Source organism: Rhea pennata, chromosome 2 (assembly GCF_028389875.1).
Source record: "Rhea pennata isolate bPtePen1 chromosome 2, bPtePen1.pri, whole genome shotgun sequence".
NCBI lineage: Eukaryota > Metazoa > Chordata > Aves > Rheiformes > Rheidae > Rhea > Rhea pennata.
Genome location: NC_084664.1, coordinates 4,934,152 through 4,947,023, shown reverse-complemented (window position 1 = coordinate 4,947,023; position 12,872 = coordinate 4,934,152). Strand labels below are relative to the sequence as shown.

Below are 12,872 nucleotides of genomic sequence, written 5' to 3'. Positions count from 1 at the left end.
AGATAAAAGAAAATACACTGAAATAGATCGTACAAAAACTCACTATCTCTTCGCTTGGAGGCAACATATTGTAAATGTTATGTTAATGTTATGTAAATGTAGTATGTTAACATACTACAATCAAGTCAATCATAATTACCAGAAAACATTAGCTTTTTTCATAGGTTCCTAATTTTCTGAAACATGCCTTTTAGGATGAACTTTTTCCATGATTTATTTCTCAATTATATGTTGTCAATGTGAGAAAAATAATCTCTTTGCGAGTTTTGTGCTTTGGAGGTGACTACAGTCTCACTATTTTCCAATGACTCAAGAGAATCCCTAATTATTTATTGTGACTTTAAATAAAGAAGGAAATTTTCATGAAGTAAGGGAATTCTTTGTAAGTAAGTGACACAGATAATACAATTCAGCATAGGACTAGAGACATTGAGACACGTTTGTTCTGTTCTGTTCTGTCATGTAACATACAGTCCTGAACAGGGTTCCTCATCTATATTTTCCTCATTAATAAATGAACATTTTCCTCATTAATAAATGAACATTTCCAAAATCCAGACTTACCAAGCAGTTTGAGATCCCAGGATAAGAAAGCGGTTAGAGCTTGTATATATTATTTCCTTTACTATTCAACCTGTTGTTGCATTTATTTCTCCTCGAGGATTAAACTTGCATTAAGAGGTAGACATCTTTTTGTTGTGTAACCTCTTCCATGGATGTGTCCTAGTAAATCTTCTGTTATCTGTGAAATTCTGCAAAAGGCTGTAAAATCCAAATAGTTTCGTCATTCCAGGGAAAAGCTTTCCTAGTTCTGGCTGCATAATAATCCTTTGTTAGGTCTGGAGAAAAACCTGAAATTCCTTTACCTCTTAAAGGTTACATTGCTGATATATCTAAAACATGCAGCACAGTACCAGGTGGGAATACTACAATGATAAGCATTGCTGGTATTTTCATAGTGGAAATACCAACAAACTATGATGATTAGGCAGCATTAAACAGAGATGCTAGGTGAGGTCCTGGGTACAGCACAGATACATCTCCACTGGTGCTGATTAGCATGGTCGTTTGCTTTTGACTAGCATATAAAAGAAAGGGAATTCCTTAAAACTGAGATTATATTAGGAAGGGTACAATCAAGGTCACTTTGCAGAAAATCTCAAAGAAATTATGCTGGGCAAAAAAGAAGTTAAAAACAGAAAGTAAGAGCAAAATAATACTTTGAGGAGAATAACATTTCCTCTTCTACGTGGAATCATCAATGAAACTATCCAGGACTGGGATTTTGCCCTGATTCTACCATTCATGATCATTTACCAAAATGGAAAGAAATACAAAGTCCCTTTCTGAAAGCAGGCAGCATCTGCTAAAAAATTCTACATGCTATTCCAAACAGACAAAGGCTCTTCTGGGTTCTTCTGCCCCCCCTTTTTTTTTTCATTTTGGTAGAAATTTCTGATATTTAGGGAAAGAAGACAAGTCAGTGTATCTAAACTAATCCCCATGTGCATTTTGCACATGTGCTTTTGTCAGCTGTTTAGAGACTTGCTGGAGATTCTGGGATTTTTGATAAATGTCATACAGAGCACTTGTATGAAAGTATGTTGTGCTACTTGGAGAAATACTTCACCTCTTAATGTATACAATTAGTGCCTGTCTATGTAACTTTACCTAATTGACACCTCCCTTGAACTTGATATCCTTTCAAAAACGTTTTTGAAAAGTGGTTGTATAATTGCTAAGAAAAAATGTAGCAAGATTTCTCAGAAGATTCTTTCAGAGCCATAGGCACCATCCTCAGGTCCTTTGCTAATCCCTCTGAAGGTAGTGTGAGCACTGAAATTACAGATTTTCAGGTATTGGAAACAGCTACTAGGCAACCTAGTATATTGATTATAACAATTTCTTTCAAAATAGCTTTGTCCCACATTTGAGATTGTTCCAATATGCAGAAGGTTTCTGGAAAGGTGGATAATAAAACATAATTTCCTAAGGTTTCAGTTTAAATTAGAATGTAAGTGAAGAAACTGTATTTTATCTTACTTAGATTCTTCTTCTGTTGATAACTTCAGGATGGAACAGTGTGGCATCAATGCTCCTTGCTTCGAATGAGTTATGTGAAACACTTTAGCTCAGTTTTTCATTCAGTTAACTTAGTTCCTTGCTTGCCTCCGTAAGATGAAACTTTTAGTGATACATTTTCATATTCCTTACTATGAAATACCTCCACTCAAAGTCTCCTACTTGGAAGAACTCAAGTCTAAAATTCACGAAGTTCAGCAGGTTGTCAATGACGGTGAAAGGCAGCCATGCCAAATCCCTGTTCTACTACCAGTGCTGTGGTCAGGCCAGAGGCTGTTGCTTCTCACTATGAGAAGATGTGAAATGTCAGCATCAGGAAGTCTCACACAGGTCCAAATACTATTGGAGTCCTCTAAAATCTGTTATAAACTCTTCAATGTTAGGATGAAATAGGCATACCTCTAAATTCCTGGGGTTCAGAAAGAAAACTGCCATTACTTTATGTACTTCTAAACTGTATCCGTTTTTCATTACTCCAGCCCCTAAAATCATTCAGAGTTTTCTCTGTGTGTGTTTATGCTGACAAGATCAGCAGGCAAGGGAGAGTCAGGTCATCTTTTACGCCAGATTTTACTGAGACTGGCATAAATAGTGTCTGATTGCACTGCTAGTTTTTACCTTTCTGGCTTGCAGAATACTTTGGCAGGCTAATCAGTAGTTTAGTGCAGACCCATCAATGTTCCCTCTGAACCATAGGACATAGCAACACTTTTCCCCGAGCTGAATTGTTTTTATATGGTACAGTAAAAAATGCAACAAACTCACACACATCTAGATACAGCAAATGCCTTTTCACTTATGCCAATGATATTCAGCATATTAGGAAAATTGAGGTAAAGTACCCACTGCATCATTATAACCATAGACCAGACACATGGTACAATGTGGCCAGCTGCAACTGTGAATATGGAAACAATCATCCCCCGTCCTGTCTAGAGCAGTCTCAGTGAATCAGGTCCATATCCTACACTCTGGTTCGGCATACTTTGTACCTCACAACTTGCCCACTGGCTGAATGATGGGTAGAAAAAATACAAAAACCGAAAAAGTCTGGTCTGCTGCAGTCTAAAATGTTTTACTCCAAAACAGGAAACAGCTGAGGAGACTGACATCCAAGTTAGTCTCAGGATGTTTTCTCCCTGGGAAGTTCAGCAACTACTTTCACTGTTGACAGATCCAGTTTCTGAGACACTGACCTCTCTGTTTCCCTGGAACAATGCAACTGCCTTTCCGTCCCAAAGATATGCTCAGAGCTCGTGCTAGCTCTTTTACATCTAGTACAACACCATCTTCTCTGGTTCGTGCACTGCTCTCCCAAAAGTCAAGGGACCATCTTCCGTTCCAGGGGAAGAGATCTTAACCTGGTTTGAACTGGGCTTGGGATTTCCTATTCAAGCCTAGAACTACATTTGTCCTTAGCATGTAAATAAGAAAACTGCATTTTTAGTAATCATCACATCAGCTGCAAAATAAACACCCCACGACAGTCCTCCAGCACAGTTTCTCACCTTTTGATCCATATTTTCTTTGAGACATGTTTATATTAGTAAAATAACCTGGGTCAGAACATGGGTCAGAACACTGTTCCATGATTGTCCTTTGTGTTAAATAGTCAGGACATTCCTGCAAAAGTTTTGAGCATGAACCAATTAACTCCCCCCAAAACTCCTAGGCACAATCTGGGGGTCATTCCCAATATAAAGTTTGCATTCAGTCAGCCTCTTTCAGGCTTTGGAGTGCCTTCACATGGACAGGTTGTAGACCGTGAGCTAAGAGGATACAAGATATGACTAAAGTAGTGAGTGCCATGACCTGCATATAGCCCACTCAGGGCTATAAAGGTCGGTTATAAAGTCCATGCTATCTACAACAAGCTATGCATGTGGTATCTACTCAGAGCATTCTTGGCCCTGTCCGTGCCCACTCCGTTCAGATGATGTGAATGAGAGTGTGGGCTGACGTTCAAGTGCCAGGAGTGGTACTCATTTCAGTCTGAAGTAGGAATGTGCTTACTGTGGGCTAAGTGCTTTGCAGCGTGAGCAGTAGTGACTCTTCATCTTCTCTCTCACTTCCTTGGTTGGGGTTCCTAGAAACCACTGCAGTACAGAGACGAATACAAATATACTCCAGACACTAATCGTATCTGATATGTCCCTGCAGACACAACGCAGATGTGCACTGAAGCTAAAGACAATGATCTTACTCCGCCGCTTGAGCACTGTATTAGGACAAAGTAAGTGAGAGCTGAAATTATTCACACAGGTATTTTCAGTTATTGATAAACATAATGTGTATTAGGCTGGATTGTTGTAAAACTTAAATATTGCAATAGATGGTCTTGTAAAATTAGTGGTTAATAATTAGAACAGGTATCAGAGGGCCAGGCTGTGATAATATGTATTACACATTTTCTTGTTTTATTATTGTAATTAATAGGAAACTTGCTAAGACATTCAATTCAGTTTTAGGGGTACCTTCATTACATCACCAAAGCTTACTCAGTTAAAATCAGTTTGAGAACTCAGCTTGTAGTTTGGATACCTAATAGTGATTGACTCCTGTTACAGAAGTATAATGAGAAAAGGTGAAAAATTCTTCCATCATCAATAGTCTTTTCTAAAAACTAGAATTGCACTGAGGGACTTGGGTACCATTCTCTGTGCACGAAGCCCTGTGCTCAAAAGCTTCAGTTTGTTCTAACTGTTCATATGTCCAAGAAGAGCAAAAAGCTTCTCAAGATCCCAAAACATAGTGTTTTTGATGTTTTGTCAAGCCATCATTGAGAGTTCTTATGTCATATTCTCTCCTTAAATACAAGACCAGTTCCTGAGTTGTTAAGATTTTCATGACCATTTTGAGGTCTGTAAGATATTAAACGATGGACTTCTAAGAAATTTATCCAAGTCATGCTGAAGTTAATGGGAACATTTTTCAGTTACTCTAGTGAGATATAGAGGAAGCACAATGGGGAAATTTTACTGGATTAAAAAATCAGTTTTATATCAACTCCAGCAGCAGGACTTTGAAAGATGCTATCTGCGTATCTTTGGAGCAAGAAGTAAAAGCCTCATTGTCAAAGCCCGTAACATTTGTTACATCTGCAAGCCAAGCGGCTTCAGATTTCTCTTGTCATTTCCCTCATCTCTCTGCCACATTTTTTCCTGTTAAAAAAAAAATAGAAAAACAACAAATGAAGGCATTGGCTGCCAAATTCTTTGTTCATGCAGGGCTGCCATTATACAGTTACAGAGAAGTAGAAGAGAAATCCTGTAACTTGACAACAGTAATATTAGCCCAGGCTCCCTGCACACATATATTGTATTGGTTTCTCCGTTCCAGTGAAACATATGCATGACTGTCTACAGATTAAGATACATTATATATAGTCTCAGGAACCCCACACAATGAGGTGAATAATGCATGCAGCTTAAAATCGGTGTTAAAATGGCTTCCATTCCTGGCATAGCCTCAAAGCTGTGCACAGTTTTCGTAGTGATGATGTTTGTTTATTTTAAATTCTGTACTTTAATCTTTTGCAGAAGTAAATTACCAGCAAATTCCAGTGTCATTTTATTTTGTTTGTACCATTCTCAAGATTATCTGATTTACCCTGATCAGTCTGGCTTCTTGTCTGAGCCTCTTCAGTATTTTGTATTTTATTTGATCATGGCCTTGCTGTTAAAGGTTTTTCATATCACATTTTTCCTTCTTTTTTTTTTTTTAAGAACATTTTCTTCCAACTATTAGACAGTATATACAAAAAAGTAGAAAGAAACCAAACTAGCTAACCTGTTAATAAATTGAGAGGTATGAACAAATTGGGAGGTACAAAAGTAAGTTTTATATCATACAAGCATGGAAAATACCCCTAATTTTTATTCAAACAAGTGTTCAAACAAACAAACAAAATGCAGTCATTACTCCTTTTGACCAAGCATCCATAATGCAATTCCTTACTAATCCTTTCTTACCAAAAAATGCAGGACAATTTCTCAGGCACTGCAGAGTTTCCCAGCCTGAACAATCAGAACTGAGGAGTTTAACTCCATGTTCCAAATTTTGATCAAGATTTTTCCTTTTTCAGAATACTGAGTTCTATTTTAGCCCATTCCTTACCCATTGTTTACCCTAATACCTGAACATCGTCTCGTAGTGCATTGAGTTATATGCCTAACATCTGTCTGATGTTTGTTTTATCCTCTTCCAAAAGGAGAACTGCATATGTAATAGAATGCTTCTATATTTAGGATTTTTTTCATTATTATTATTATTAGAGGAGAAGAGTTGTTTTGCTTCTGCAGGGAGGTGAGGCTCATGCTTTTAGTTCCCATACTGTAAAACATCAAATGAGAGAAATTTGAGTTTAAAGAAGCTAACACCTCAGAGGGCTAGAACAGCATGTCACCAGCAGGTATTGCTTGAACCTGCAGGCTCCCAACCAAAGAGTCAGTGCAAGCACATGTCTTTTTACTATGACTTTCAACTGTAGACATCAGTCGAAGTAGTCAGATTCTGACCAAAGGATGTCTGGAATGTGCTTCCCTGGGTTGTTTGGGAGATGCCGTGCAGACTTCTTTATTCCATTCTCCCCTGAAGAATACTCTTATATCACAGTCACAATCCTTAGCCACTGTCTCCACTAGCGGAAATAACATCTGTTAGCCCTGCCTGAGGGGAATAAAACTTTGATCTGAGTGTATAATCTGAATTCAGTAAAGTATTTTATTAACCCTCTAGCGTCAGCTTTCCTCTGGGGTGGCAGGGCTGTGTGATAAATAGTACATTAATTTTTCTTTGAAGTGAGACAAGTGGATATTTGGTGGATTAAAGGAGTGGAGAGCATGGGCAATTAAGCCTGAATTATTGGTATGCTCTATAACAATATCAAGTGACTACTACAAGAAGTACTCTCTGCATGTTATTCCAGATTGAGCATTCTTCGGGGCCTGAACCAGTTCCTCTTAGGTTCAATAGAAGTATTCCCATTAACTTCCGTGACCTTGGATGTGGTTATAATTGAACCAGATGAGGCAAATGTTGATTTTTGTTGTTTATCTGATAAATTATAACTGAATTAGCAGCAAGAATCTAGGTTCTATTTGAATTGCACTGTGGTAGGATAGTGTGGCACAATGATTACAGTGCGTTGTCCAGACCATTTTGTTTCTAACCACATAAAAAACACTTGTTCAGTATTTGTGAGTGAGGTCCCTGACTATCTGACCCTTTCCTTGTGCAGATTCATTAGATGAAAAAAGTTCTGAAGCCCTCTCTGTACAGGCAAAGAACCATAGGCTGCTTTTCATTCTGTAAACAGCTCAAGAAAAATAGTTGGAAAATAAATACAGAGGATCAGGCATTTTATGAAAGTTACCTTCAGTCCTGCTTTGGAATATGTTTCTCTGCTTAAGCTCCTTATTCAAAACCTGTTTTAGAAAAGGCCATTTCCTCATTGCATAGTGATCTGCCATATCTTATCCCATACCAGCAAAAATGGTGTCAGCAGCAGTGATGCCATGCTACTATTTTCACAGAGGACAGTACGTCCGTAGAGCAGATTTGATTCTGTGTCATTTGGCTTTTGCTGCTCCAGTATCCCTCTCAAAGCTTTAATCACTGTGGTGAGAAAGAAGATGGTTCCTTGGGAAGATTGTCCACAAAGATAAAGAATAGTTTGATAACGCTGGAAAATACCAGACTAAGCGGACTGTGCCTGGCTAGCGTATGTTCTGTTTTTAACTCAAGCAGTAAGAGATCACCGTTGTGTATTCCTACTATGCCCCCAGGATGGGGACAGTCTTTCTGCATTTCTTTCATGTGGTCAGCAAAAAAAAAAAAAAAAAAAAAAAAAAAAGAAAAAAAAAAAAGAAAGAATATTCTGCTGAAAAAGTAAGGACAAATTTCACAGCAGCCTGAATTTTCCATATCAATTTACTTGCAGTTTTGATGTGACTAGTTACAGATTGAGAAGGAGCCCTGAGGTGGCCACTTCCCTTAAGACTTTGGCTTGAATGCTGTGTGGATTCAGCTTTTGGTTTTGTTTTCCACTTAATTAACCTGCCCAACAAAAAGACTGAGCTGTCATACCCCTGCTGTCACATCCTTTCCTCCGTGACAGAAAGAATGTGGCTTGCACTCTGGCAAAACACTGTTGTCCCTACCCCCTCACAAGTGTCTTGATGCTGTGCTCTTGAGCACAAATTTGCAAAACAGATCTAAATAGTCAACACTGGGAATGGTGTCGAGTTTAATTCTAAGAAGATCTGGAACATGAACTTGCAAATACAAGAAGTGCCGAGGACCAGACTGCCATTCATGTAATGAATGACTCCAGCTATACAGTGAATTAACTCACTTCAACCCAGCAAGATCATTGGAGAGACTCATCATGGTTTCACTGGGTCTTGGATCACCTCGTCATCTTTCACCATGCCTTGAAAGCACGTTTGGTGACAAATGAAGGATAGATACTTTCTTTGCCCTCACAGTATTGGTCACATTCTTGGAGTGGGCAGCTGAGCAGTAGCAGCCAAAAAGGAGCCAAGAATAAAAACGGCAGAGAAAAAGCAGAACAAAACCACAGAGAAAGCAAAACTGTGTCATTGAAGTGTACCATTGAATAGTTGAAAGGAACCAAAGACAGAAACAAGGATAGCTGCTAAATGGAGTCCTCTGGTCTCAAGATCTCAGATCCGCACAGCTCCTGGTTGGAGGCCTGTCTGTATTGGAATGTGCAAGTTGCCTAATAACAGCTAAGAGACTGAGCATTCTGGCTGTACAGGGTTAATTCTCATAACCATCTTGGGGATTCCCTACCGTCTCTGTAAAGCCAAGGGGCCTGTTTGGAGTCAGCTGCTGCTAAGGACTCTCTATTGCCTAAAAAAGACTAGAGTAAGTGTAGGTTGGGCACTGAAAGTAGTGGATGCAAATACCTCATTTCCCTTCCTTTCCCTTGGAGAAGATATAAGTGGTTACCCCAAGGGAGTCCATCCAAAGCTCTAAAGTAGTTTGTTTGAGGGATGTTGGGTTACCACTCCAATAATGTGATTAACTGACAGATGTAAAATGATTGCTTTCATTTCTAGGTGGCACGGAGCTGTTATTGACTGGAACGGCACAGAACCAATCTTGTGACTGGCGTGACCCGCACTTTATTTGTAAAGAAATAAAGGAAACGACTGAATTCTCACATTCCTATTCCCACCAATACAGGAAATAGGACAAGAGTTATGCAGTTTATCGTGAGGCAGAATGACATGGTTGTGTGCAGGCTGAAAGAGTTTCACCTCATGCGTCAGGTATTTTGCTTGTAACATAAACAGCATTTACATAAACTCTTGGTCACTGCCTTTATCATACAGTTTCTGAGAGCAGATTGAGCTTCCACTGCCAAATAAAGCTTTCAGATGAAGCAGTAAAGTTGTCAGCATCCCCTTGAGGTCTGTTTCTGGATCCACTCTTTATCCTGCAATTATTTCCAAAAAATCTGATGAAAGGAGCTGTACTGAGATTTCTGTCACTTTCCTTGCCTTCTCAATCCTGCCTAGTTCTTCACCTGGAAAACTCCAGAATAAATACAAAATGTCATTCAAGAAATATATATTCACTTCTTTCCCTGATATTAGCAGCTGTCATTTTGCACTGAAGTTATTGGTAGCCATATGGACTTTTCAGCTATAGCCTGACAAAGTTCTTGCAGTCTCATAAAAATTGCAGTAAGGCTAGTGGTTTTGTGTTATCAGAATAATAGTAAAATAATAATAGTAAAACTGTGTTCCTTATACTTGGTGCAACTGTTAAGTATGTTACAGTGCCTCACACTGATGTGTCTTATTTTCCTTTCGGGATGAGAGAAAGCTATACCAGTGTCTTTAATTTTACATTGATGTAACACTAGGGCTTATTTGTACCAAAATGCTGGATAAGATCTGTGGTGGTTTGCTTCTCCACAGTTACAGGAAAACACAAAAGTTTTAGGATTAACATTTAAGGCATGCATATCTGTGATAGATACCATTCTTCATGATTAAATAAAATGCATGTATGAAAACAGTGTAATGAGAAGATATCTGGAGATACCAAAACAACATGTTGTATTCTGAAATAAATTCTTTAAGTGACATACTGTGGCAACACTTTACCAAAATGGAAACGGTTTACTTAACTGAAGATTGGAAAATACACTTCAAAAAAAATTATTTCCTAGTGGAAAGGTTGCAGATAAATAGTGTGCCTATAACTTACTGCTTTATCTGGAGAGTGACTGTATCATGAAAGTTTAGTAAAGGACTTTTGCTTTTTATCATCCATTCCTGACTCTACTACAGGAATGTTATATGGCCTTTGGTAAACCCCTTTATCTCTGGGTTTCAGGGCATGTTTGTATCGTGGGCTCAAGACTGCCTTTGTAGATCAAATTCACTCATCATGTAAACTGCAGACACCACAATTCTCCACTAAGAGATTGCATCAAGGTTCAGGGTAATTCAAGGTAACTGATGTTAAGAGTTCCTGCAAGTGGGAGATCACAAACATTGAAAGATCCCAGATGCAAAGCTCTCTCTTATGTGTCCTAAAAAATCACAGCTAAGGATGGCTGAGCATGGTGTCAGTCAATCCATCAGCCTATGGTAAAAGTTTGGCCTGCTTAAATTTTGTATGAACTGTAGCCCACGCTTTGTTTTATGTTGCAGAGTCTGATTTTTCCCACCTACCTCACAGGGCAGCTGTAAGAAAAAAAATCAGAATATTCAGAATGTGTTTGACCCTGGACAGAAAATAGTAGTGACAGAAAAATGATGGAAAACTTTTGGGGATCATGTAAAACATAAAAAATTCCTGGGTTTTCTAATCTAGTACACCCACACCAATTATTTTAAAGCACTGCTTTAAAGTATGCCAGTTTGGAGATAAACTTCCATGGCCTGGTGGAAGTGCAGCAAAGATAAGCATTTCTGTGGGAAAGTCAGGGAGCTGCCTTGTGACTGGCCTGAGTTTCATCTCAGTAAAATGTGAATGTCTATGGTGCAGCTGTGTTCACATGAGCTGTTCCTCTGGGCTTTCTCTATAGCTGGCACGGAGAAACAGGCCACGTTAAGGTGTGAGTCATCAAGCCTTGTTTCAACATCTGCTTTAGGGTGAGAAGAGTTGTGCACCCGACTGTAGGGCTGTATGCTGAGCAGGCGTCTGCTAACGGGAGCCCAAGGTGACTGCCTCAGATGAATTTCGTTCATGAAGACATGAGGGTTTTTCAAGGTATAAGAAAGAGGTGGAAATTAGTGAATAAAGTTAGGAAAGAGATTGTATTTTATGGCTAACCTTAGGGGACAAATAGATGAGGGTAGGCCCTGAGCTCTAAGCCTCTTTCTGAAATAGGCTGCAGAGAGTTTGAGGCTCCTTCATCACAGGTTATGGGGAGTATTTTGCTGAAATTTATGTCCGTTATCACAGAATTCTGCAGAGCCAGATCTTTCCTATCCATTATCTGTAATTATGTGCATATATATTTGTTCTGAAAAATCCACTGTCTATCTGTTATCTGTTTAAGCTGAACACCTTCCAGATTCAGCTCTAGTTTCACTCACAAAGGCAGAAATAAATGTCCGTAGACTATATCACCACACCTGCACCACATGTGCGGGGCGATTCTTGTGACCCAACTGGAGCGTAGAGAAGCTCAGCATTACTAAGCCCTTTCCAGTATTTTTCTTCTCCAGAGTTCAGTAGTAGTATCCTTTCTAGGTAAGAGAAAGGGCACTTAAGATTTACTAGGGAACCCTTCCATAAAGAGGAACTGGGCAACTGAAACATTCATTTAAATCTAGTTCTTCCAAAAAAAAAAAAAAAAAAAAATGACATCAGAGCATTCCCTCTGTCACTATCTGCATGAAGCAAAATATTTGCATCTTTTTATTTTATGTAAAACACAAGTGGTTGTTCACCCTCACCGGCCTTTTTTTTTGACTCAAACAGTCACAGAAGACCACAGTATGTTATATGGGAGGGATCTGTGCAGAATCATATCCTGTTCCAGCAGCTTGCATCTAGTTTTTTTTAATTATGTTTTCCTTTTCATTGTTTCCCATTTTCTTTTTCACAACCAGATGAACGTGACTTCCTGAAGTTAACAAAGCAGCAACTGTTTGGTAATTGTGCATGAAAAGACACTGGGTAACATTTGGTACTTGGGCTCTATATATGGCTTGATTTCATTCTCTTTCCTTCTGTGGTATAATAAATAAACCCTCTGCTGAAAATTGACCCCTTAACTGACAACAAACATGGCATATTGTATATGCAGATGAAGAGTTAAGCAAACATGCTATTATGGTAAGGTGTTTTATATGTCACCTTTGTGGAAATGTATATTTAACTTTGTCTTGTACAGAATGTCCTGTATAAATAAAACATTCAAAGGAATGGTAATAGTAACAACCCAGATTTTTCCTCATTTTTTTAAATAGTTCATTTGCTAGTGGAAATTAGTCAGAGATATCGGACTATAAATGTTTCGTGGGCCTCATCAGTTCAGCAGAATAATAATGAAAAGTTAAGCCTCCTACTTCTGAGAGCGGAATGGTAGCATAATGCTGGAGATGGCTCAGAAGTGGTAGAAAGCCCGCATTGAGCTCGGTGGTGTTACACCTAGGCAGCTACAGGTCTTTATGCCAGTGGTCTGAAGCTAGATTCAAATGTGAGGTACTGTCTGGCTCCAAAGCATGGTGCTGCTAGTGCCAAGGTCATGGGTTAAATCTCTGTATGGGCTACGCTGAGGGTTGGACTAGATGACC

At 38.9% G+C, this 12,872-nt stretch overlaps 1 protein-coding gene across 2 annotated transcripts in view; it reads left to right on the top strand.

The window, feature by feature from the left end:
• MINDY4 (MINDY lysine 48 deubiquitinase 4) overlaps positions 1 to 12,508 on the top strand; it is an 83,627-nt gene extending 71,119 nt beyond the window's left edge. The window contains exons 17-18 of one of the 2 annotated variants that reach the window (XM_062568751.1): positions 4,243 to 4,315; positions 9,168 to 12,508. In XM_062568751.1, the coding sequence (XP_062424735.1) occupies positions 4,243 to 4,315; positions 9,168 to 9,216 (122 nt within the window). In that variant the 3' untranslated portion in view covers positions 9,217 to 12,508. Of the gene's footprint in view, positions 1 to 4,242; positions 4,316 to 7,321; positions 7,377 to 9,167 lie in introns of those variants that run through there. The other variant, XM_062568752.1, reaches the window with a different exon arrangement.
• Positions 12,509 to 12,872: the final 364 nt, after the last annotated feature.